The sequence below is a fragment of the Chanodichthys erythropterus genome, chromosome 5 (assembly GCF_024489055.1).
Source record: "Chanodichthys erythropterus isolate Z2021 chromosome 5, ASM2448905v1, whole genome shotgun sequence".
NCBI classification, from domain to species: Eukaryota; Metazoa; Chordata; class Actinopteri; order Cypriniformes; family Xenocyprididae; genus Chanodichthys; species Chanodichthys erythropterus.
The window spans coordinates 20107501-20134844 of NC_090225.1; the positions used below are offsets into that span (position 1 = coordinate 20107501).

The 27344-nt window shown below is 35.8% G+C and overlaps 1 protein-coding gene across 1 annotated transcript; it reads right to left on the reverse strand.

Annotated features, from left to right (window-relative positions):
• Window positions 1–4244: 4244 nt before the first annotated feature.
• On the reverse strand, window positions 4245–26775 carry syt14a (synaptotagmin XIVa). Its single transcript, XM_067386631.1, has 6 exons — window positions 26211–26775; window positions 25234–25458; window positions 15021–15292; window positions 11469–11918; window positions 9483–9672; window positions 4245–4558 (listed from the first exon to the last, which is right to left on the reverse strand). The coding sequence occupies exons 1-6, from the start codon at window positions 26734–26736 to the stop codon at window positions 4245–4247; spliced, it is 1977 nt and encodes a 658-aa protein (XP_067242732.1). The 5' UTR covers window positions 26737–26775.
• Window positions 26776–27344: the final 569 nt, after the last annotated feature.

A 27344-nucleotide genomic window follows, 5' to 3' on the forward strand; every position in this document is an offset into this window, starting at 1 on the left:
TTACTGATAATCTTCCCTTCTGTCAGAACTCTCAAATGTCATTTGTGCTTTTATTCAATTAAAAAAAATGGGCACTTCTACACATGATGAGCTCTGACAGAAGGGATGGTTATCAGTGAACAATGACTTAAATTTTGGTCTGTTCCATCCAAACTACCATATAAGTTCCATATACATTCTTGAAAGCACTTGGAAAACAGCACAGAAGTCATATTCTGACACAGAAGTGAAAAAGTGCATCTTGAACATTCTGCCTAATATCTGTTTCATAGAATAATACAAGGTTAGAACAACACGAGAGTGCATAAATGGAAACTCTATCCCTTTAAAGATGGACAGGCCTGAAGCTACTGGAAGGGTTGAGCCTGAGGGACTTCAGGCTGGCAGCGCCATTGTACCTTTAGTTAAATATGTTGCTTGTATAGTCAGATTCTCATTTATAGTGGGAAAATAAATTGGAAGCCAAGCCACTCATAAAACTGTCACAAGTGAGACATAGCAGCCTCTTTATGTCAGTTTGTGACACAGCTGTTTTCTAGTCATAATGCATTTATCATCCTACATTTCAACATTGTGCTGTATTATGTCATTGTAATTTTGACAGCTGTGGCATTTTCTCAGGCTTAATAGTTGACAGAATGGTAAAATAAAATTTTGAGACTATTTACTCAGTTTGCCAAGAAGAAACTGAGAACATCTCCCAGCGTGAGAGAGAAAGCTCAGCCCAGCTGTGAGTTTTGTGGGAGATGGTCTGTAAGGGAGATATTGTCCAGTTGTGGCTCTCTGAGGACCATCACAGTCTGACTCTTTCACAAGATGTGTTTCATGACTCCATTATGTGCCCTAAAAATGTGCTTAATTCAGGTCTTACAAAACATACCAGCTCAAAGATTTGAGCAACTTGCCATACCTGGCCTTTTTCTTCTCACTTTTTTTAAGGAGGGGAGTAAACAGGTTCATACATCATCACCTGAAATGACGACATCAACAGAGCTAAGAGTACATATAACAGTATGTAACATCACACAAACTACACCCTCTTCTTTCACACTCATACTTTTTTTCTATCAACCTGTAACCGTAACAGGGAAGAAGGTTTTTTTTTTTTTTTTTTTTTTTTAACATTTATCTTGTCATATTTTGAAACGGCACATTGAATGAGTGACACATTCACTAATAAAACAGTTCTTTTAACCAAAGAGTACCAAATATCAACTGAACTGTGAAAGTAGAACAAAGTCTACAACTCCATACTGCTCACAGAGCTTCATACATTTACCAAGAAAGTGAGTCCATTTTCTCAGATATATAGATACAAAAATAGATCAGCAAAATCTATGTGCTGTTTACAGTACGTAACAATCACTGAGTGAGTTAACCATCGCTCAAGAAAGGAAAGAAACTAGTTCAAGACAGATTTCACAGGTTGACCGCACAGAGATCAGGACACTTGTAAAGACAGAGCAAAAGCGCTGAGAAGCCTCCTCACCATCATGTACTCCAAACATCCTCACAGATTCATTACTGGTCCTCTAATGGACATTCAGCCACAACACTGGCATTCTGAATCTCTAGTGTTGCAGTACTGAGTGTTGAGTCTCTAAATGTACTAAACTTGAACATTCAGGACCGTAAGATCACACAAATTTGATACAAAAGATAGAAGGGAACAGTCTGTTATCAAAGCATGGCATTAACTTACTGTAAATGCCGCCTTCATTTAACCACATATTAGCAACTACTCAGAAAATGGTTTCGTAAGGTCTCATGGCTCTAAAGTTGAAGTAAGAGCTGATGATGCATTTGCTCATTGTTCTTCATCATTTTTTTTTAAATCCCATTTGTCAAACCTCATAGCATTGGCGCCTCTAGGACATTGATTTGGTTCCAGTCGAAGTCAGCTAAGTCAAAGAGTTTACTGTATTACACAGGACTTAAAGGGTTAGTTCAACCAAAAATGAAAATTCTGTCATTAATTACTCTACACCTGTAAGGCCATCCATTCGGAACACAAATTAAGATATTTTTCAGGAAATCCAATAGCTGTATGACTCCTCAATAGACAGCAATTTAACAACCACTTTCAAGGTCCAGAAAAGTACTAAAAACATTGTTAAAATTAGTCCACGTGACTGCAGTGGTTCAACCATAATGTTAAAGAATACTTTTTGTGTGCAAAAACAAAATCACAAATAATCTTGCCATGAATGTGCCATTCAGCTACGTTGCTTATGTTCAGCGCTTCCAGGTTCTAAGTCTGAATGCTGGCTCAGTATTGGCTGAAGCTGATCATGTGAGCAACATGATGCACGTGTGTGATGCTGACGCAAGAGCCGGACAATAATGAGTCGGCGTTCTGACGTAGAACCTGGAAGAGCTGGACATAAACAACATAGCAGAATGACACAGGACAGAAGATATTTTTGAATAAATTTGTTATTTTTGTTTTGTTTTTGCGCACAAAAAGTATTTTTTCGTCACTTCATAAAATTAAAGTTGAGCCACTGCAGTCACTTCGACCATTTTAACAATGTCTTTAGTACCTTTCTGGACCTTGAAAGTGGTTGTTAAATTGCTGTCTATTGAGGAGTCATACAGCTATCGGATTTCATCAAATATATTAATTTGCGTTCCGAAGATGAACAAAGGTCTTACAGGTTTGCAACGACATGAGGGTGAGTAACTAATGAGAAGTTTCATTTTTGGGTGAACTATCCCTTTAAGGCCTGTTCACACCAAGGACAATAACTATAACTATAACGTTTATATAACCATTCACATTTTATGAGTCAACACAGTGTTAACGATATTGTTGGAATCACTTTCAGTAAGACTTTTTCCCCTAGCTTATGTATAATAAAAACATTGACAGCCAATCAGAATCCACCCAACTTAACAAGCTTAAGAATTTAAATGCCAACATAACCACAGTGCACGCTTACAATGAACATATCGTTAATTTCCGTAACTATAATTATCATTATAGTTATCTTTATAGTTGTTCTTGGTGCAAACAGGCCTTTACAGTGGTGAAAACATTATGGTCAGTATGGTATAATTACAATTTGTTTTTATTTACATGATATTATTTTATTGTAAGGGCTTTTTCTATAATATATAATTAAAATATAGAAAGCTGTTCACTTAGCTTAGCTATTTACTGGTAAATTGAAATAAATAAATGACTAAATGCTTCTATTTTACAAGATTTTCATGTATTTAAAATAAATAGATATAAAACTAATGTGTTTCAAATCAAGACTGTATAAGTCAACAAATAATTTAATATATTTTTTACATATTTCATATTTTTATTAATAGGGTATTATTATAATAAACATGTATTATATTACTTTAAATCAATATTATAAGGAGTTTCTAGAAATGTATAGTAAATACAAGAAAAGTTCTATACTTATTGCCACTTAATGTCATACTGAGAATGAAAAGAATATTTTTCTATTATCTATTCGTTTTGGGGTTTGTTCCTGATTTCTAGGTATTACATTTAGAATGAGTGGAATAAAATAGCTGACATATAACGCTGGATGACAGGCTCAGGCTGTGTGCAGTGAAGTCTGGATTGGCACTCTGATGGTAGATTTCAAAGTGGAATGAACTACATCATGTATAAGAATGAGATCTAGACAATCTGATCACATGTCGAGGAAAGCCAGACATTCATACAGATACTGCACATCTGTCAGAATATCTATTAAAATGCCTCAGAATGGCATATAATCAACCGGACAGAAATTTTACCCCTGCTTTAAGGTCAAAGCAATGTAATCTCAGAACGCCAGTTATCGTCTGAGTGAAGACATTTTAACTCGTCTTTGCAGATCCTTCATGCCTGGATCACACACTCACACATATATTTGTTTGTTCTTTCTCTGTTCCTATAACCCCATTAGAAACAACCATCTCAAGCAGAACAAAAATAGAAACATCAAGTCAAGTCAAAAAATATACAAATAAATATCTAAATAAACATAAAACTCTGTCTCATTAGTGATTCCACCATTAACGGTGTGGCATATCTAACCCTGTTTTCATCCTTTTCTCTAACCCATTTCCTGCAATGCATTGGGAAGGAGAGCAGATTACATCCCCGGAACTACTCGCGTTTCTCATAATGCACTGCAGTGGGGGCCAGCTCTGTCGGTTTTGGGCCGTTCGAGGGCCTGACCTGCTCTCGGTCCCCTACCCCATTACACATATCGTTACCGTCACTTATTGACATTCTAGGACTCCAATAGACTGTGCCATCGACACACCTGTTGTCCCTTTGACTCCTTCATCTGAGTCCAGTGTGTTAGCTCCTCCTCCCCGGAGCTGTTCAGCCCCAGAGAGATCCAGCCAATCATCTCCTTCCGTTTCATGCTGCGCTTGTTGTAGACCGACAGGATGAGCGTGACGTCAGAGAGCTGAAACAGAGCTACTTGGAACACAAAGGTCTCCTTGTAGGTGGGGTTGGGTTGGCCGCGGCAAATCGATGTCTTGCACTTGGACATCTCCTGACCCATTGAGTTCAGTAGAGTCAGCTTTACATAGGTGTCTGAAACAGGATGGAACAGGATGTCAGCCAAAGAACCGTTCATTCCATGATCAATAGTCCTTAAACATCTACAATCAAATCAGACAAGAGTACATTTTATTTGACCATGAGAAATTTGAGAAAAAACAAAAAACAAAAAAAAAGGAAAATCTTAACCAGTATTATTGTTTTCCAGTAAAAAATATCTAAAAATATATACTTTTTTATACTTATAAAATGTATAAAATATTTTTTGTTAATATAAATTTTAGTATTAAACCTAGTATTAAGACAGAAAATGTAACTTGAATTAAGTTTATTAGTTTTTACCCCACTGGTAAGTTTCAGTGACATAAGATAAAGAAACCTAATTTTATAAAATAAATATGTATGTCTTGTTTTATATAACGGTTTAGATATTTTTACTGGAAAACAAGACAAAAATACAGATTTTGAAAATAATTTTTGCATTCAAAACATAAAAAAATAAAAGTATAAACAATAAAAAACCACAAACAAAACAAAACAATACAATAATCACAGTTTTCAGCCAGAAAAATTAGTTACAAAAATATAACACTATTTAAAAAAATTGTAGGTTCGGAAGTTGAGATGTTAAATTAAGCAACGGGATATTGTTGTGGTGCAGTTCTTCTGCCAGCATGGAGATTTTCAATGCCACAATTCCAGCCTGGCAATGCTTCAATCTCTCAATTTATCTGAAAAGCAATTGATTATTCCATTCATTAATACAGGATGAAATTTAATGGTTGAAAACGGGCCATTCAGTTTCTTTTTGCATTAACGCTCGGCACAAATCAATGCTCACTGATTAATAATTGAGTCCCGCATCACTCCTCTGTCTCCTCCTTTCAGAACCTTTTGAACTGCGACTCTACAGATGCATTCAGGCTGCAGCTCGGGGCCTTTCACCCGATTTCATTCAGAGTGCTTTCTGCTGCCCTGCCTGAATACACTAGAATACAACAGACGTTAGTATTCTCTGTGTCTTTGTGTCAGGGCGACGGTTCTGTTCTGCGAACCGTCGAGTGCGGGCTTCCTGTGGAGTCATCTTGCTGTGTTTTCAAAAAAAATGTTTCACTCTCCTCTATTTTTCCAACTGATAGAAGAGCCGATCTAAAGACGCGCTGATTTTAGAGATGGGAACACAAACTCATACCTGGCACTGAGGAAATCATCTCCAGCTCCTCGAGCTGAATGTGAAACAGTTCAATAGCAGTTCAAGAGGGCTGATTAGCCTCTGTGATGCAGTTATTCAGGAGTCTAAACACTTCCTGCCACAGAAATCAACCTTCAGTAGTCTACTCTACAGTATATCTCATTTCATAAAATACTGGTCATCTGCATTAATACAGTTATGGAAAACACTGGGATTACATATATCTGTTAGCATGTATCTATGCTAAGCTTTTTTTTTTTTTTTCCTTTATTTATTTAAAGAAACAGGGACAGCGTACAATAAACATTAACCTCAAAGGGAGAGATGAATAGTACTGGGTTTTAACTCCGCAGTTAATTTTCACCCGTAGTCTCTGGGCAGGCTGATGTTAAGCTACAATATATAAAACATACATGAGTAATAAAATTTACAAAAAAAAAATAAAATAATAATTACTTATTATGTAAATGAGACAAAGTTATTGTTTTTCATAATTATTTGCAATAAACTAAGCACAGCTTTTGCAATTTTTTGATCCCAAAAGTGAAGATGCCTGCACTCTTTCCAAAATATAAAAGGTGATATTATATATTTTATATATATTATGTATATGTATATACTTGTATAAAGTGTATAAACTAGGGTTGAGAAGTGATTAAATTTTTTTATCTAATTAATTACATGATGTGGCTATTAATTAATATAATTAATTGCAAATTTATCATACAAATTTGGCTAAGAAATCTGTAAAACATTTTCAGCTGGTTAAACTTAGAAATGTAAGTTCACCTGCTGCCTTAAAAATGTGAGTTAACTCAACTTGAAGATAAGCTTTGTTTCAACTCAAAAATAGTCAAGACAATGCATTATTTTAAGTTAAAATTTAAACTTAAAGTTATGCATTGTCTTGACTATTTGTGAGTTGAAACAAAGCTTATCTTCAAGTTGAGTTAACTTATGTTTAGTTGAGATAACTCAGATTTTTAAGGCAGCAGGTGAACTTTCATTTCTAAGTTTAACCAGCTGAAAATGTTTTACAGTATTGTGTAAAGCATCAAATAGACATTACAAAAAGTAGATTTGGAAAGAAATATTTTATTTGATTCAACATAGAATTTATTACACAAACTTTTGCACCATGAGGTTGAGTAAATAATACCTGAAATTTAATTTTTGGGTGAACTGTTTCTTGATTTTTTTTTATTTTTATATTTTAATCAATACGGAAATATGAAATTGAAAGTAAACATATGGTCAACTGATGTTTTATGAATCATTTTCTTAGAGAAGTTCATTTTCTGAAGGCTAGGTTACTAAGTTTATTAAATTAATTCACAATATGTGCACATTTATTATTAATGTAGGGGCCGATGCGTCACGCAGGCACAATAGCGCTGTATGACAGATGTATCACTTTTATTTGGCTTTTTCTTTTTTTATTCAAAATATTCACAAACTTGTTAACTATAGCCTATCATGAACTATTGGCTATATAGGCACTGAGGACCCACAGATAAATATGAGATATTCTCCATTCATTTTAACCAATATATATCAACTGCTGCTTTCAGACGTGACATTCTTTTCATTTTTATAATTTTTATAGTATAGTAGGCAGTTACTATGGGTTTTTTTAACGACACGTGTTGAGTGCGCATCAGTGTAATACATCAACGCATCAACCACGAATCTCTTCACAAAACTTGTGTGCTCTCAAATACAGGCCTAGTGTCTGTTTGAATTTAGCAGTGAACATTCTGATCTTACTGGTGTTGTTGTACCGTACGCTTTAAAGGGTTCAAATCAATCACCTTTCGCCTTTCATATCTTGAATTTTATGTACATTCTAACTGCATTCTAAAGGCTTACACAGTGAGTTGTTGCCTTGCATCATATCAAAGACTATAGATATAGAAAGACTGTTCACTTCTAGTTATGAATGGGAGAAATTGCAACGAACGTGCAATATGGCAGAACACGTCCTGCCTTCTAAGTAAAAGAGCCAATCGCTGATTGATAAACTCATTGCATCACTGCAGCTGCCGTTAGAGGCTCCGGTTCCCATAGAAACCTGAGACTCGCGCTTAGGAATGCACATGCGCATTGGCTCGTCAACATTTATGGGGCAATGCATGTCAGATTTTGTTGCTGGTTTGAAATGTTATTTAAATGTGAGTTCGCAAAGCAGTTTTTGAGATTTCAGGATTCCCCCATTCAAAAAGATAGGACTTGGTCTTGGATGCCTGAAATAGCTGCCCAGAGGCGTTGCAAATATGGCCACGGAGTGAACAGACTTTCCTTGAAAGGGACTTTGATCATATTCTTCATCAGTCAGCTGTATGAAATGTCAGATGACCTGAAGGTCTGGGGGCGGGGCGAATGCGTTAAATTCGTTAAAAATTTACGCATGATTTTTTCCCGTAATTAATTAATCTAACGCATTTAATTCACAGCCCTAGTATAAACATAGTTACAGACTCATTTATTTGTGGTAAGAAAATGATTTATATTAATGAAGCATGATATAAAGATCACAAAACAATCTAAATCAAAATAAAAAGTGTTTAATTAATATCTTAACAATTTGTAAGTTAACAGTAAACCCCCTTAAAAATCTTACATTTTCCACCGTCTGCAAACATAGAAGAACCACTCACATGGCTACATGCCTACAAAGATCTCTACATCTCTCTGGCATCTTGGACTAGAACTACCAGTCACATGATGGGAAAGATTCAAATGATTCAAGCAAATGATCTAGTAAATGTATTAAAAAAAATCCAGAATTAAAAAAAAGACAAGGTTAGGGGACGCATGCAAACATCACTACAAAGGACAGAAAATAATGCCATCCAACATAACGTTGTCTAAAATAACAGCGTCTGAACCTTCTCCATGGATGAAGACTAAATGGATAACATGCTTTCTAAATCTTCCTTATGTATAGAATTTTATATGAATTTGCGCTCAAATTTTCCACAGGTCAAACCTTCAGCATCCATGTAGAAGCGTTCGTCAGTCTAACACCAAGGATCGATGATGAAAAGAGGAAGCGTGAAAACAGAAAGATGGATGAACAGCGTCCGACGCTGTAGCCACAGAAAACTCACCTCGGATTATGTACACCTGCCCACCTATCAAGTGCTTTAGACAACAGAACAAACCGTCTGACAACAGGAGAGGAGTGACAGCAAGAGCAGAGGGGATCGGCAGTCATCAAGGAGAAAGAGAGAGAATATCAACAACAGCAGGAGAAAAAGAGCAGGTCAAAAGGTTTGAAGGTTCAATGACATCACATTAGGTCAGATGTAATGTGTTCATAAAGCACACAGCATCACTTCAGGTTAAGGGCCAATGCATAAGAGAAACATGCAGCCTTCATCTCCATTTTATAATGCTGTCTGAATCTATGGGCTGAATATCGTTGAATGACATGGAGTTATGAGTGCTTTCTGAAGGCATAAAGCTTATATATTGCGCTCTTTGACTGAAGTGTGACGGAAGCTTTGGGAAGGTTAGGAGGTCATTTAGGGCAGCGTTTATCAGAAGGGTAGTATGACAGAGAATTACAGAGAGAGAGAGAGAGAGAAAGAAAGAGGGAGCATACTGTTACGGGCACCTTTGGGGGTGAAAGGTGAGAGGTGACACGATTTGATCCTGCAAACCTTATATGATATGATACAGGAAATACAAAGACAAATTTGATGGTGAAGTGATCTGGAACGGCTATTTAAAGCAATCACGTTGAGCAGCTCTTGGACTCACTGGGAGGTTTATTTGCCGCCAGGTTTTTAAAGTGGCTTCCTTTGATGACTTCCACAGAGAGTCGTCCTGTAGTGGCGTTGTACACAAGCCCCAGCAGGATCTCTGGAGCCGATCCCTGACCTGCAGACGGGAATGACGAGGCCGTCTCGCTGCACGACACGTCTGATACGCTTGCCTGAGAGTCACTGCCCTGGGACACACATCATTTTTGTTTAACATTTAAAAAGGTTTTACAGAATATATACACATTATTTAAACAGTTTTTTACAGTAACGCAATCAGAAACAAAGATTTTTGTTTTTTTATTTTTGTTTTTTGTTTGATTTTGTTTTTCCATTTTGGAATTTGTTTTTATTTCTTATATATATATTTATTTTTGGACTTTTTAAAATAAAAAAAATGTTCTGTGAGGTGGGTTGTGGTAAAGGGGGAAAAAACTGTATATTATACACATATATATATATATATATATATATATATATATATATATATATATATATATATATATATATATATATATATATATATATATACACACACACACACACACACACACACAAATATATAATTTGGTAACACTCTTAATTAACATAAGTTAACTACATTAGTCTACATGAACTAACAATGATCAATACTTCTACAGTATTTATTAATCTTATTTAATGTTAATCTCAACATTTACTAATACATTTTTAAGGTCAAACGTTGTATCTGTTATCATTAGTTAATGCAATCTAAACTAACGTTAACATTTTTTATTAACATAGGTTAATAAAAACTGTAAAAATATATTGTTCATTGTTAGTTCATGCTAGTTAATGTATTAATAAATGTTGACAAATGAGACCTTGTTGCAGAGTGTTGTATTATTTTATTATTTTTAAGTTTTTAATTATTTTTCAATATATATTTGATAAGATATTTGATATTGAACAATATATATTGTTCAATGTTTTTTAAAGGAGGCGTTTATGCTAATTGAGAGGTTTATGCTGATCAAAAATACAGAAAAAATATTAATATAGTGAAAAAGAACTGTTTTGTATTTTAATATTTTAAATGTTAATGTATTCTTGTGAAGGAAATGGCATCATGAATTTTCAGCATCATTACTCCAGCCTTCAGTGCCACAGTGTCTCAAGAAACATTTCTTAATATTATCAATATTTAAAACAGTTGTGCTCCTTAATATTTTATATTTAACAGAAAGAATGTATTTACAGTCATTTTTGATCAATTTAATGCATCCTTGCTGGATACATGCATTAATTATTTTAAAAGAAAAATCTTACTGACCAAATCTTACTGAAGCATGTACCTGGACAAGAGCTGTTTTAAATGCAAAGGCTGGACACACGAAATATTGTTTTGATTTAGTTAATATAAGTTAATTGATACATAAAATCTATTTATAACAGTATTTTTTAAAACATTTTTTAAAGGTTGGTGGTGTTCAGACATTTTTTATATTGATATATTTTTACTAGTGGGTGCAGGACACTATAGTTAATTTATTTATATATGAAGATAGCAAAATAAAGTACACTGTGACATATTATACCTAAAAATTCTTCATACAGTGAACTACCAGTAAAATTGATAAAATTTACATTTTGACCTGACCATGTTTTGCTTAAGTGTTATCTGACATAATTAAGATTATTTTTTTCTGACAGTTTAACTCTGAGATCTTATTATTATTTTAATATCATTTTTTTAAACTATAGTAAATAAACTGTATTAATGAATGAAATGTTCAAGGTGTCTGAATACATTTTGGTTTGACTGTATATATATATATATATATATATATATATATATATATATATATATATATATATATATATATATATATATATATATATATAAAATGTGTGTGTGTGTGTGTGTGTATTTTATTATCTTTTTAAGCATTAAACTGATAAATAATTTGTCATGATTTAAAAAAAAAAAAAAAATTAGGACATAACTTTTGATCACACTCACAGGTATGTTGCAGCAGGGGTCCAGTATGATGGGGACTGACATCTTGCCCTGCAGGTTGAGTTTGGTGAGGTAGAACACCTTCTCTCCGAGAGCCTTCTCCTTCTTCATCCTGCGAACGCTGTACAAGCGGAACCGGACAGCATAGTTCCCGATCATCTCCGACTCGATATGGCTGAAGTGAAATGTCTCTGTAAAGACGGGGCAGGGGCCACGCTGGATGATGGTTTTTGCCCTCTGTTTTTTGGTGGGCAGCAGCACTAGATGCACCTGCCAGGAGATGTTCCCCGTGCGTTTGAGAGAAGGAATGTCCGTCAGTGCTGTTATCGTGACGGACAGACGCTGGTCAGATGAGTCATAGTCGAAGACGACGTCGAGAGTTCCGTATTGAGCGAGAGGCTCAGGGTCGTAACCTTTAGGAAGCTGAGCAGCTGATCCACGTGCAGACAGATCCTAAAGAGATGAATGATGGAAAAAGTGAGAAATTTAGAGGGAGTAACAGTTACCATCTGAGGCTTGATGTTCTGCACGGCAGGTAGATTTATATGGTACATGTGCAGAGTGTGTTTACATTCATATGGGCTCATATACAACAGCTTTAAATCCATAACACAGACAGTTATGACATATTCACTGGTAGACAAAGATATTTTCGATGATTGATGGCCAAGATGAGATTTTTATTGCTATAATTAATATAACAAAAGTTAATATTAAAGAAGTATCTCAGTACTGTACAATCCGTACTGCTGCATCACATTGCTGTAAACATATAAATTATTACGCAGGTGTCTACAGCGCATACATATTGAATTATGAAGGCGTTTGTGCATGCATATGTGTTTGAATGCATTTGATGTTATGGTAATGAAACCATGAATGTACTTCAAATCACACGTGACAGCAATGTCCTAAATACAGAAGAAAAATCAGAAAAATCAGAATGAGCATCATGTCTTTTTAAACAAAGAGGGCTATTTGCATCTTTGATTTGTATTTGAATCTTTGAAATTGTCGGATTATACCGGCTTACAATTTTTTTCGTCTGCTTCAGAGATAAAATGTGCAATTTATTATGTATTTTGATGTCCTGAATTCAGATATGACAATTAAAACAACTGATTGGCTACTGTTTCCAAGATATTTATTTTACTTTATTTTATTGTTTTATAAGTTTTAGAAATAAGTTTTTACATTTTATGTCTATGTACTGTACATTGTGTAGACAGTACCTGTCATCTGTCCTATTTATGTAACACTTTAAACATTAGCAAAAGGGTTACATGAATCAAATTTGTTATGAAAAAATGGAAAAAAAACTATCATTTACATACTTTAGTCATATTCAATGTCTACTCTGCGCTTCTTGGCTTGTCTCTTGTCTTCATTAAATGGAGCATCTCTTGTCACTGTCCCACAATAGTCTGCTAGCATTGATGGATCCATTTGAAGTTATCTGCACTGTTCACAAAAGCACGAATCATCTCTGCTCACCGTGGCTTAACAGAAATGTGTCCCTTTGCTAAATCAATCATCGACAAATAGATCACAACACTGAATGACAGGGGTGCAAAACTCAGTTCCTTGAGGGACACAGCCCTCAAGACCTTCAGGCTTATTTGAAAACTACAGGTATGTGTGTTGGAACAGGGTTGGAACTAAACTTTCCAGGAACAGAGTTTTGCACCCCTGTTATATGATTTCTAGAGCTGATATAGGGCGATTTATTCAGCAGAGTGATGTAAGCTTCATAATGATTGCATCATTCATAGATTTCTTCATAGATCCAATCAAATATGTTTTTAGTCATTTCTGGTTTAAATTGAGATTGCATCCCTTTATTACTCACTTATCCTCTACCATTCGCAAGGGTTGTATACTGACCCAATAGAAAATTATGAGCGAATCAACAATTTTTTTTCTCAGTGACCCAGAATTGGCTGTAGATCAGTGTTATTAAGGTGATGATACACAAGCAATGTTGCTTGGGCACTTTTCCATTGAGAATGGGCAACAAATTTCAATCTAAAGTATCCAGATAGAAATTTGTTGCCCATTCTTAATTCAACATCGCTCAGCAACATTCCCCGGCAACAAGGGCTGGCTAAAAACAAAAAAAGATTTCTAGATTTTAATTGATTCTCATTTTTACGAGCCAGTATTGATTCTTAAATCCCAAGAATCGATTAGTCTAGTCTGTTTTTATTTGATAAATGAACGGAAAATTGTAGCACGCCTCCCATCCAATAAATCACAATAATCTTTGTGCTTTGTTACTTTTAATATGAAACAAAATCTCAGATTTCAAATGACTTCTATTTTATTATGAAATTCAAAAAAATCTCAACTTTCAAATTGGCGCTGTTTAATGGCGTGACAGATCGCTGTAGCGCCTCAGCTGAAGAGAAGCGGCAGCACTACACGTGAACCGATCATCTTCTTCGCTTTAATACCAGTTACAACATGAAATAAACATGAATGAACATCTGAAGGTATGTTAAAAGATACAGTTCAACTTGCAAATACATGTGACATGATATGGATTTACGCATGTCACAGTGTTTCAACTGCAGAAAGACGTCAATAAAACAGCTTGCAAACAATGTCACGTAACGTCCCATTCACCTCAGAAAAACATATTCAGTGACCATAAACTCGTTAGTCAGCTATTATAATTTTCAATGTTCTTCAATATTTAATGCATGTTTGAATAAATCAGCTACAGCCACAATTTAAATGTTTATATTTAAAAAAACAAACTGGAGTAGAAATATGATTATGTAATTCTAAACTTTATTATAAAAAGTGTAATTTGAGTGTTTGTATATATTAAGTTCATTTTAACCTCCAATATTATAGTAATGTAGTACCAACTGACTACCATGTATAGTTTACAGCATTAATTGAGATTTTTTTTTACCTTGAGAAAATTTGCCATGTACTGTATCAGATCCAAAAATCCAAAATAATCGATATCGAATTGAAAGCTTGTGAATAGAAATCGATTGGAATCATAAAAATTGCTCAAAAAGTTGCCCTGTGTACACCTTTAGAGGTAACTACTTTGTCCAAATCAATAACTTTGCTTGTTTATTTTAATTAAAATAAATAAATCTTTCGGGTTACCAGTCTGACTCTCTAACCATTAGGCCATGACTGCCTCATTTATTGTGTGTGTGTACAAAAATAGATAAATAATAGTAGGAATAAGAATGTGATACAGAATATGTGACAAGACAAGAGAATGTATTTATGAAATGTATTTTACATTGTGCATTCATTTTTCCATGACGACTGATTTCCCCCACTCAGCCTTGAATGATCGATCGATTATTTGATTGCTTTTCCCTTGGGAAGTGTTCATCTGCTTGGGGAGAGGGCGCGCTGCTCAGACAATACACAGACTCTGATGGTAAAGCAGCAGCTCTGTGTCCTGTGTTTGTTAATATTAACATATCTTCCCTCATCAGGTGGTGAGGGTGCTGTGTGTGTGTGTGTGTGCAAGTGTCAGTAAGTGATTTTTGCATATACAAACTTCTTTGCTCAAACACTCACCTCTGGGCTGAGTACAGCAGTGCTGTCACTGGGTACATCTTCTTCATAGCCCTTGTTAAGGAAACTCTCCGTCTCCTGTGCTCCGCTGCCCTCGCTTGGACATTTCCCATAGCTGTGTCTGGGGCTCTCGCTCCCATGGGAAAGGTCACATTTGGTATCGCCTAGGTCAGAGGGCGTGCACGACATACGTGGTGACCCATCCTCATCCTGATAGGGTGGAGGTTGCAGCTCGTCCAATGGCGGAGTCCGTCTCATCCGCTGGATACAGTGTACTGATGCAAGGCAAAGTGAGAGAGATGAATTTAGTGTTATTTAGCTCAATGTTCTCAAGCGATATGAAAGAGCAAAAGTGTAGGGTGGCAAATATCATCTTAAGTGGCTTAGGAAGTGTATCAATTGTAGTGACAGTATGAATTTACTTTTACTTTTAGTTTAGCTTTATGCTTAACAGCAGAATGATCTCAGGAACTCTAATTCATGTGTCACTCCTACATGAGACTGAACCCGCAGCCATTGTGTCTTTAGCAACCCAGATTGCTAGGTTTGTCATTTATGATATAGCATACGGTATTCAAAGGTCTCTGGTAAAGTCTAAGACAAGAATGGTTTTTTGAAACCTTCAGCTCAACTCAAGAAAAGGTCAAAACCTGGTTTTACACACAGTGTAGACATATTCCTTTCACCAGCATTTTCATAAATGTTTCAGTTGTCCTTCAAGAGCTACAAATCAGCATGTTCAATTTCAAATGCAGAAAATGAAGGAAATTTGAGGATATGCTGATGCTGCTAGTGGGTTTATGAGTCTCTGAAATTAAAATGAATGGCAAAACATGCCCTGATTTACCTGCCTTCACCCTACATATAAACAACTCTGTAAAGAGAATGAACCAATTGGCTGTTGCCATAGTAACATGCTGCTGCTTAGGACAGGAAGGTTTAGAGATCTCATAAATACAGTGCATTCTCTCTCTCTCTCTCTCTCTCTCTCTCACGCGCTTCTGCTGGAGTGTGGCTTGGATACATTCACTTTCTCTAAACTTTGAAACATTTTGAAATTTCATTTGAAATTTCTGCTATAAAAAAAAGAGACATCCACTCTTGCATTGCATGATGATGCATTTTGGGGGCGGGGCAATAAAGGGAGGGGTGTGTTTGTTTGGGTTTTTTTCAAATATTAGAGGGATAGTTCACCCAAAAATGAAAATTTGATGTTTATTTGCTTACCCCCAGTGCATCCAAGATGTAGGTGACTTTTTTTCTTCAGTCGAACGCAAATGATGATTTTTAACTGCAAACGCTGCTGTCTGTCAGTCAAATAATAGCAGTAGATGGGAACTTCAACTATAACAGTAAATAAAACTTGCTTAAACAAATCAAAATTGAAACCTGTGGCTCGTGGCGACACATCAATATCCTAAGACACGAAACGATCGGTTTGTGCGAGAAACCGAACATTATTTATATAATTTTTACCTCTAATACAACACTATGTCCAACTTCGTTCAGCTTCCTGTTAGTGAGGTCAAAAAACGCGTTCTGGTGACGGAAGTGATGTCTCGCCCATATACTTCAATGAGCGCGAGACATCACTTACGTTGTCAGAGCGCGATCAGACCTCACTAGCCGGAAGTTGAACGAAGTTGGACATAGTGGTGTATTAGAGGTAAAAAATTATATAAATACTGTTTGGTTTCTCGCACAAACCGATCGTTTCGTGTCTTAGGACATCAATGTGCCGTCACGAGCCGCAGGGTTTAATTTGGATTTGTCTATGGAAGTTTTTTCGACTATTATTGTTCAAGTTCCCAATCACTGCTATTATTTGACTGACAGACGGCAGCGGTTGCAGTTAAAAATCATAATTTGCGTTCGACTGAAGAAAAAAAGTCATCTACATCTTGGATGCCCTGGGGGTAAGCAGATAAACATCAAATTTTCATTTTTGGGTGAACTATCCCTTTAAATGTTCAACAATGATTCTCATAAACATTGAATTCATGTCACATAAACACATTCTAGCAAAGGTTTACAACCAACAAACACATTTTGTCACTCATGAAACAATCACCGAACAACAGGTAGCATTGTTTTCTTTTGTGAAGTTTCTTTGTAAAGCAAGAAGGACTGTTCTCTATCGTTTACAAATCACTGCAGTGCATGTTAGTCCATGTTTGCATTACAGTACAAAATTATATAGTAAGTTTTCCCCTTTTGTATAGATAGTGATGAAATTGAAAGGCTAACACCTGTGTAGGTGTTCAGCAGCATCTAATTGCTTTGATAGCATTTCATTTTTTAGATTCGAAAAAATATTTCAATATGGTATTACTGTAGAAATGTAGCAAATTGTTGTCTTATTAAATTTTGTATTATGTTAGGTTTTGAACTTTAAGTTTAGAAAAACCATTTTGAAAAGAGTACATAGAGTTCTGCTGGTGTTTGTATCTAACTGAGAAGTGTATTTATGTCATTTGAAAGATGTAGTCATTTAATGCATTTTTTTTTGCCAAAGTAATGATAAATGATTCACAGTTTAGATCAGTTTCACACAGTTTAGCCCAATGATTCACAGTTTGCAATTATGAGTTGTAAAGTCAGAACTGTGATATATAAACTTCTAATTGTAAGAAAATGTGAGAATTGTGAGCTGACTTTTTGGGTTTTGCAAGTTTAAATATCACAATTCTGAGAAAAGTATTCAAAACTGCGGAATATAAACTCGCAATTGTGAGAAAGAAAATCAGAATTGTGAGATAAAAAGTCGCAATTGTCTTTTAAATTTTTTTATTCCGTGGCTTAAACAAGCTTCCATAGTGCTAGCAATTGTATATATATATATATATATATATATATTATATATATATATATATATATGTAAATAATGTATTATTATTATTTATTTTTTTTCTCATTACAAATTTACTTAGTTGATTAGTGACCTAAAAAGAGTGCAGAATCTGAAATATTCCTTCTACATTTTAGGTCATAACATTTAATTTTAATTTCAATTTCAGAATCCTAAAATGGAAAAGTATCACGGTATAGCAGTAGGGGAGAGTGGGGTGATTTGTGCCAGGGGGGAAGTAGTTCCACCCATTGTTTCTGGAAAACCATAGAAGAAATTGGTCATGTGACCACATAATTTTGAAAAGCCATCCATTTTACTCATCCTCCAAAGAAGAGAGACACATGGCATGAGAGGAAAGCCCATTTTAGCTAAAAAAACCCAGTTTTTTCCCTTTCAAAGTAAAATTTCTATGATCAAGGTTTTTTGATTGTAGTGTCTGGACAATTATAGACAAGTTTGTAAACATTTCACACATGTTTTAGTGCTTTAGCAGGCTACACAATAGGTGCGTTCCATTCGAACGTAAGTGGACTGCGAAGTGGACTTCACAGGGTATTTCGCCATCTTAAGTGAGATTCCATTCCGAAGGGAGCGAACGTGTTCAGTTTGAAGGGCACTGCGAACGGCATAGGGAATAAGGGAACATCAATACATCACTTCACAGGAAGTAAAGAGGTAAAATTATTAATTAACTGTCATTGCGCACCGCCACCAGTCAGAACTACAATGGAGCAGAGCCGTTGAAAGAATTATTAAACGGCTCACTGATGGAAGAATTTACGTTTGAATTTTGAATATTCATAAATTTTGTTATTATACGAACGAAAGTATGAGGTTATGGCGATGAGTGTTGCATATTTTATTGTATGAATAGGCATGACAAAGTAAAAGTGTTGAAAAGCAGCTGAGGCTCTCATTTTTTATTTTACTTTATTTACCTCAGAAGTGTTTACTATGCGGCTGCGCGTGGAAAAGAAAGCGCATGAGATGAGACCCAGACGGTGGATTAAGATAGTTAACCAAATGAGAATTTATTTTCATATGGCATGACAGTTACAGCTTCAAATCTGTTAAGAGTCAATTTTAAATTCGAAAGTAAATTATAATATTTATTTATGTTATATCATAATCTGCGTGACACCGTCGTTAACTTTCTTTGATGACGTTTGCAGGGCGTTCCAAATGAACGATTATTGCCAGGGAAGTCCACTTTAACTGATATACCGTGCTCAGGGAGTAGGAAGCAGTGAACACTATGTAGGGACCCTGTCGAATGGAACGCAGCTAATGAGTCTATACAGTTAGCATGATGTTAGCTCTTAACTGCTGGATCATGCTAGTTTTTCAAACTTGTGGGTCCGGGGTGATTTGTGCCAGAGGGCCTGGGTTAAGTTGTGCCAGTGGCACAACTCACCCCCACGTATGATTATTTTCAACATATTATTAATTTGTAATTGTACATTGTACTCTTACATTTTAGCAGTTAAACTATGTGACATTCTTGATTTTACACCAAAACCCATCATGTCACACACTTATAAAACGCACTTTCTGAAGATGAAAAGCATGAAATGGTCCAATGTTGTGCAAAAGGCATGAAAACAACTAATATTGTGTGAAACTGAATGGAGATGATCGAATTATCATTAGATTTGTGAGCACAGCAGAACTCGGTCAAATAAAGGCTTATTAATGAAAGTTCCTGTCAAAAAAATTTATTGTATTAAAAGGGCAGCTATAAAAAAAGGCCAGTGTTTAGCAGCAAACAGGTATTTTCATCTTCAAAAAGATCTTTCTTTTGCATGAGAACTGTGACTTGCTTAATAATGTGGAACAACCTCTAAGTAGGGTTTCCATAGACCTGGCAAATTATTTTGTCTGAGATTGATACCAGTTATAAGACATGGATAAACAAACAAACAAACAAACAAACATTTTCTTAGAAAAACTAAAATCTGAATGTTTATTCTACTGAAATCTTACTGATATGTCACTTGCATAATAATTTGGAACGTGGCGTATTCTTATATGTTATTCTTATAATTGAGAGACAGCGTTCTATGTATGTCAACAGGCATCTATTGCCAAAGCCTTTTTGCCTGAAATGATTCACAAATATCATATATTGTGTATTTAAGTTTTTTGTGTTTTCCCAAAAACGACAAAATATGACTTACCCTATTCCAACAGTTTAATAGGCTGACAATATCTAAATAAACCTTAAATTAGTAATTTTGTATTGAATTTGTCTTGCTTTCATACAGCATTACAGTTCATAACATTAAAATGTTCTGTTTTACTTCAGAAATGACTGGCACAAATTACCCTTACGTATTCTCCCCAAAGGCATAACTTACCCCGCACCAGGGGCATATATACATCCTGAAGTTATATATATCCTGAAATATATGTACATTCTTCAGTTGAAGGCATTACTGCCATGGCCTCACTTTAAAGTCACTTTGAGTAAAAACTGACACAGCTCACCCCACTTTCCCCTACAGATGATGGAAACTTAGAATCAAAGTTCATTTTTAATGAGGATGGAGGAAAGAAACATCATTATGATTACAATGACAGAAGAGCACGTCCATTTGTGTTCTGTCTCAAAGTTGAATGACGTCTTTGATCTTAAACACTGCAGCATTTTCAACCTCAGGCTATGAACAAGAGCAAGAGAAAATGTTTGTTTATGTGCATGAGAGAGTGAGCCCTCGATATCTTGACGATGTTTTGATCAACTCTCATGTCAGATATCTCTCATGTTTCAGTTTGATCTAAATGCCAGTATAGATGCCATAACTATAATTTTCAATATTGTCAGGACGTCACTGAGTGATTAGTAACAAGACATTAACAGCTGGGTTTACTTAATTTACTGGGGGTTATGGACCAAACAAGCAGCTTCCTCAGAATGCTAATGCTTTGCATTCATGCTTTAATGCTAATGCTAATAGCAAAGTATTATAAACCTCTTTGATTCCAACAGCAAACACTCTGGCTTATTTGTTATGTATGAGTGTAAGAATGTGGTTATGTATGTACAGCAGTATGGGTTTGTGTTTTTATGTACTTGTGAGTACTATAGCAATAGGAGTGTGTGATTGTATATGTAAATGTGTATGTGTGCTAGCTCTTCATGTTTTATACAGATGGCCCGAGGCTACAGCCTCTCCTGCCTTCAGGAAAACAGCTCATGAGAAAAGCATGCAGATCTATCTGTCTCTCTGTGCAGTAGTTCACAGAGGCAGAGGGTGAAATCAGAGAGATATCCACCAGCTTTCTGCTTTTTTCTTTCTGACAGCGATTTCCTTTGACACATTTTCATTCTTTCTCTTCATCGTCCTCCATAATCTTCCTGCTTTGAGCATCTGCAACGATTCCAGGAGGGATTTTGGCACAGAATGGAATAAAGGCAACTGAATAGACAATTGAAAGTACAAAAAAAAAAAAAATAAATAACCCTAATCCTGTCTATTACTGATTATCATCGATTCATCTGTCGTTATAAAAGCAGAGACAATAATCTTCCTCCTAAACACATAATAATATCTGGTCTTCTCCTGTTCTGTGAGAAGCAGAACAGAGCCAAGAACTCTCTGACTTTCATCTTGAGAAAGGAGAAAAAAAGTGTTCTGGCTTCTTATGCCAAAATGTTTTCTTCTAGAAATGTCCTAATTCACTTGACATCTGATATATTCATGTTCTAAACCCTTTGCTCTCTGTAAGAATCACTCCTGCCAGAGAAAGAGCAACCCACAGTCATTTTTATTGAAAACAGGTTTCATTCAGATTTTTCTACTGTCTGTTACTGAATGTTCTTCAAAAATAGGGGGAAAAAAAGTTCTGTGTCATAACAAAATTCCAGTGAAAAACAAACATCCATAAGCAAAGGATTTGTAGTTAAGCAGCGCCATCTGGTGGTTATATCTGGGTTCCAATCTATTTGCTTTGCCCACTTACCATTCATTTTTCTGCCTTAAAAATTTATGGTTGCCACAGACATAAATTGTAGAGAACCAAAACTTGTCAGGATGGTTTCAGGCACACGGACACAAACCCATTTGACACTAGGTGGCGCTATAATAAGGCAATTTGCATTTTGGATAAATTTTGATCCCTAAGGGCTAGAAACAAAATTTTCCACCCAAAATTCTTGAGTAAAGCCCTACAAAATGTGTATCTCTGATTTAATTTCCGCCTATAATATTTTACCGCCATTTTAGATTTTCTTAAAAACGTCTTCCTAGGCTGTTGGGCTGATCTTTACCAAAATACCAGAGCAGCTAGGAACAATGCTTTTTTAAAAGAACTTTGATTTATTAAAGCGTTGCAAAATTATAAGTTAATTAATTGTTGAGGCAACACCCATTCTAAAAAAACTATGAATGTCAATGGAGCCCATCAACTGTTTGGTTATTCATATTCTTCAAAATATCTTCTTTTGTGTTCAGCAGAAGCAAGAAATTCATACAGGTTTGGAACAACTTAAGGGTGAGTAAATGATGACAGAATTGTCATTTTTGAGTTAATTCTTTTAATGAAATTTGACACAAATAGGCAACAGGACATTTTAAGGACATGAACCAAGTTTCGAAAAATAGGGGGCACTACAACTAAAAAAACATTATAACTCATTAACCTTATGATCCATTTGAAAATGGTTATGCATCTTTTTTGGTGGACATCCTAACAAATCCTCTAATATGATTCGGATACTTAAAAATAACATGGCCGACAGTAGCCCATAAAATTTCAGTGGCTAATAGCAAATCATTTATTTGTATATGGTGTGGAAATTGGCCTCAAGGTGGCACTATAATAAACTTTACATTTTAGCTAATAACTCTGCAACCATGTGTGACAATCAAAATTCTTGTTTCTTTTGAATTCTTGCTTTAAGCCCTAACAATAGCAAATCAGATTTTTTTATGATTATCGCAAAACTTTATCAGTCATTTCAATTTCTTTTAATTTTGAACTCCTCCTAGGCCATTTGTAAGACCTTCACCAAACTTTGCACGTCAACTCTATACAATGCTGGCAAAAAGTTATCAAAAGAATCTATTGATCTACTGAACTGTCTAGAAGATATAATTTTTCTTATGTGTCTAATATGACCCATTATGCCTATATAAAGTCCAAACTTTGCTCAAAATGACTTGTTCTCCATGTAGAAACGTGTTCAGTTTTATGAATATATGCTGGGGAGGCTAACAGCAAATTTCAGTTGAAAGATGAAGGCTGTGATATTAATGTTCTCCACAGGAAAAGGAAACATGTTTTCAAAAGATGTAATATAAGTCTAAGGTGTCCCCTGAATGTGTCTGAAGTTTCAGCTCAAAATACCCCATAGATTTTTTTTAATTAATTTTTTTAAAGGTACAATTTGTGATATTTTTTTCCCCTAGAGGTCGCTAGAAGCCTATTCAAAACAAAGGCGTAGTTTGATGACGCCAAGTTTTAGAGCAGAAACTTAGGACATGTGGTCTCCATCTCAACGGACGGTGCAAAAGAATAGGGATTGGAGTCTGGAAGAACTCATGTTCGTGGATGCGATTATTAATGTTACTGTAGTTTGAAGCAGAGCAGGACCGAGTGTTGCGGGAGCTGAACGAGGAGCTGGAGCGATTGATCAACACACGCCTCACGAGCAGCGGGACTTTTATTATGACACAGTCGCCGGCGCCGCTTCCGCTTTTCCGGTCATGAGTTTACAGGAGCTGTCCTTGTCGACAGAACCAGCGGCAGATGGTAAACAGTAATTATGTTCCATAAATAAGTAACACAATCCACCATAAAACGTGCAAGAAGTAAATAAGGAACTGCTTGAAGCAAGCTAGTGGTTTGCTGGACGCTAGACACTACTTCCGCATTTGTCCACGGCACTGTTGTCATGTGGTTTCTACGTCAGTAAAGGCGGTAACAAAGGTAACTGACGTCATTGACAGGCGACTGCACTGCCCCGTGTCACTGTTTAGAATGGGAATTTTCTCATGATTTACAAGTAGTTGAAAACATTAGGCTAGTGTTATATATTTTGTCCAGCTGATTACTAACAATATCTCTAGTGGTTTTTGGATATTTTACTGCAAAAATTTTACATATTGTACCTTTAACTGCCTATTTTCGGGCATAATTAAATATACGCAAATTCAGGCTGCGGCCCCTTTAAATTCTCGTGCTCCCCGCCCCCAAGCTCGTGACTGCCTTAAACAGCATAAACAAAATTCACACAACTAATATAACCCTCAAAATTGATCTTTACAAAGTGTTCGTCATGAAGCATGTCTGATCTCGTAAGTACAGTGTTTATTTGGATGTTTACATTTGATTCTGAATGAGTTTGATAGTGCTGCGTGGCTAACTGGCTAATGCTACACTGTTGTAGAGATTTATAAAGAATGAAGTTGTGTTTATGCATTATACAGACTGCAAGTGTTTAAAAAGGAAAATAACGACGGCTCTTGTCTCCGTGAATACAGTAAGAAACGATGGGAACTTTAACCACATTTAACAGTACATTAGCAACATGTTAACACAACATTTAGAAAGACAATTTACAAATATCACTAAAAATATCATGTTATCATGGATCATGTCAGTTATTATCGCTCCATCTGCCATTTTTCACTATTGTCCTTGCTTGCTTACCTAGTCTGATGATTCAGCTGTGCACAGATCCAGACGTTAATACTGCCTACCCTTGTGTATATATGCTATATATGCTATAAAAAATTATCTGTAGGGTATTTTGAGCTAAAACTTCACATACACACTCTGGGTACATCAGAGACTTATTTTACATCTTGTAAAAGTGGCATTATATCACCTCTTTAAGCAGCACAACTGTTTTCAACATTGTTAATAATAAGAGCACCAAATCAGCATATTAGAATGATTTCTGAAGGATCATGTGACACTAAAGACTGAAGTAATGATGCTGAAAATTCAGCTTTGCCATCCCAGGAATAAATTATATTTTAATATGTATTAAAATAGAAGGTGTGTATTTTAAATTGTATTTAACAACAATATACCTGTTTTACTGTATTTTTGATCAAATAAATGCAGCCTTGATGAGCATAAGAGACTTCTTTTAAAAAACATTTAAAAAATCTTAAAGATCCCAAACTTTTGAACAGCGGTGTATACAAATATCATAATTCTTTTGAAATCAACATGATTCAGCAACCCACTGTACTTCCTTAATATAACAATAGAATATTTGATTTTATCCACAGTGGTCTGTCATACCTAGAAAAAGCTATTCACTAGAGATCCTCCTATCTGCATTAATATAGCAGAGGTTCAACAAGCACAGACAAAACAAACTTTTTTTGTGTGTGTGAAATGTAAATTTACCGTCATCTGCTGAGGCCTCGCTGCTGTAGCCATCATATTCAGCCGCTAGGGGACAGTATTTCTTCCGTGTGTCCCAGCCATAGCCCTTCTGGTGGTGTGAGTTAGTCCCCGCTGAGCCACCCCGGAGACCCTGTGATCGAGACACAGCCTCCTGGTACTGGCCAATCACCTCATCATCACTGTCTGACGACGAGCAGTGATAGTCTGCATTCACGTAACTCTTATCTGAGAGAGAGAAGGAGCGGAAAAAGGGGGAAAATTTAGAAAAACAAAAATGCCTTTGTATTTTAAGCACGAGAAGAAAGCGAAAATAGTTTTGAGAAATTTTCATTATAGTCAAATGTTCTCCAACTTTTTTCAACAGTATTTATACATTTTAGCACTGGCATGTCACCAAATAAAAGAGGAAAACTGTATAAGAAAGCAGATAAACATCTTGATTTGACCTCCAATCTTCAGCACAAACACTAGAGGGCGATATAGTTTAACAATAAAAACACATTCGCACATAACAAGGGGCTCAAAGAAGGTACATGCAGGTAATACAGTAATATGTATGTCCTCTTTTAGCCAAAATTATGAATTAACATCTGTGAAAGTTAAGTTAGAAAGTCCAAGCATAATAATTTATAGGCTACTGAGGAAGAAAATCCAAATCCCCTACATTTAACACAGAATGAGAAATAAAAGAGAGACAGGAAGAAGAGCATAAAATAGTGAGACATAATATAAGTGTCATAAAATGCAACGAGTTCAAGTCTTCCCATAGAGATAAAAGGGAGAGAAAGCAAAACAGCATTTTGACCGCAGCAGAGATCATTTTCCACCAGATGAAGAGATCAGACAGATCAGAGCAGTTTGAAAGAGCCCAGGCAGATTTAAAAGAAAGAAAAGACGGTGGCTCCCTTTTTTTAGACACAGTCATCTAATGAGGTTCAGAGAATGGAGGGGAAAAGTTAGCAGCTTCATTCTCTCACCTTCAGCACATCTGTCCCTATTGCTAGATTTCTTCTTCTCACCACCATCCACTGGGCTTCTGTTTGTTTTTAATTTAGTGGACCTGGTTCTTTCTTTAACACAGGATCCATTTTGTTGGAGTACAGAAGGTGATTCAGCACTATTTTGCGACTTTAACTTTGTGTCAGGAGTCTGTGAGAGGTCACTTTCTGTAGAGGTCTCAGTTGACAGCACTGAACCATTGTCGTTGCTTAAAGTCTGAGATGCAGCCTGGGTCTGGATTTCAGTCCTACACAGAAAAGGATCTCTCTCCTGGGCCTGCCGTGCTGCAGCCTCTTTCTCTTCCGCCTCTTTCTTACGAATCCTCTTCAGCTCCTCGGCCTGGACTTTGTGAATGATGCTGTTCACGTGCTCGGCAAGTTCTCCGCTCACTGTGTACGTGACGTCACTCAGCGCATAAGCCAAGTCATCGACCTTCTCAGTCATGGATTCCAACATGGCAGACATGGAGGGGAGACTTTGCTGGAAGCTCTTAAAAAATGCCATGTTGCAGTTTTGATGAAATTGCTCAGTTTATGATTTCTCTGAAAGCTTTCCAGCCAAGTCTTAAATTTATCATCGATGGAACGTAATTTCAAAATACTCAAAACAAAATGTATTTACATAATCTTAGATTATGTAGACTACTTTAAATCTGCAGTTTAAAACTACTTCAAATGGCAAAAAACTACTGTAAACAAAAATTATATGAACACCTGAAAAAAAAAGAAAGAAAAATGAAAAACAAATTATCTTTAAACAACACACAATTTCCATATTTAGAAACTCATGATTCATAAAGCAACTAAATAACAGTACACAAAAGTGCTCTGACTCGAACAACTGCTACACAGGTGAAGTGAGTCAGAGAGATCTCTCATCATCATGACAGTAATTTATGCTTTTCCAAAATCCATCAGAAACCACACACAGAGTGAACCAGGAATGAGCCAATTTGCCTCTGAACACAATCAGATGTGCATATGTTACGATGTATAATTGTAATTATGTATAATGATTGTAGTTTATGCAGCTGTAATGCATGCAGCAGATGGTTCAGGGAACCACGGACACCAGGTTCGGCATATTTACTCTACTGGAGTCTGATAAATTTG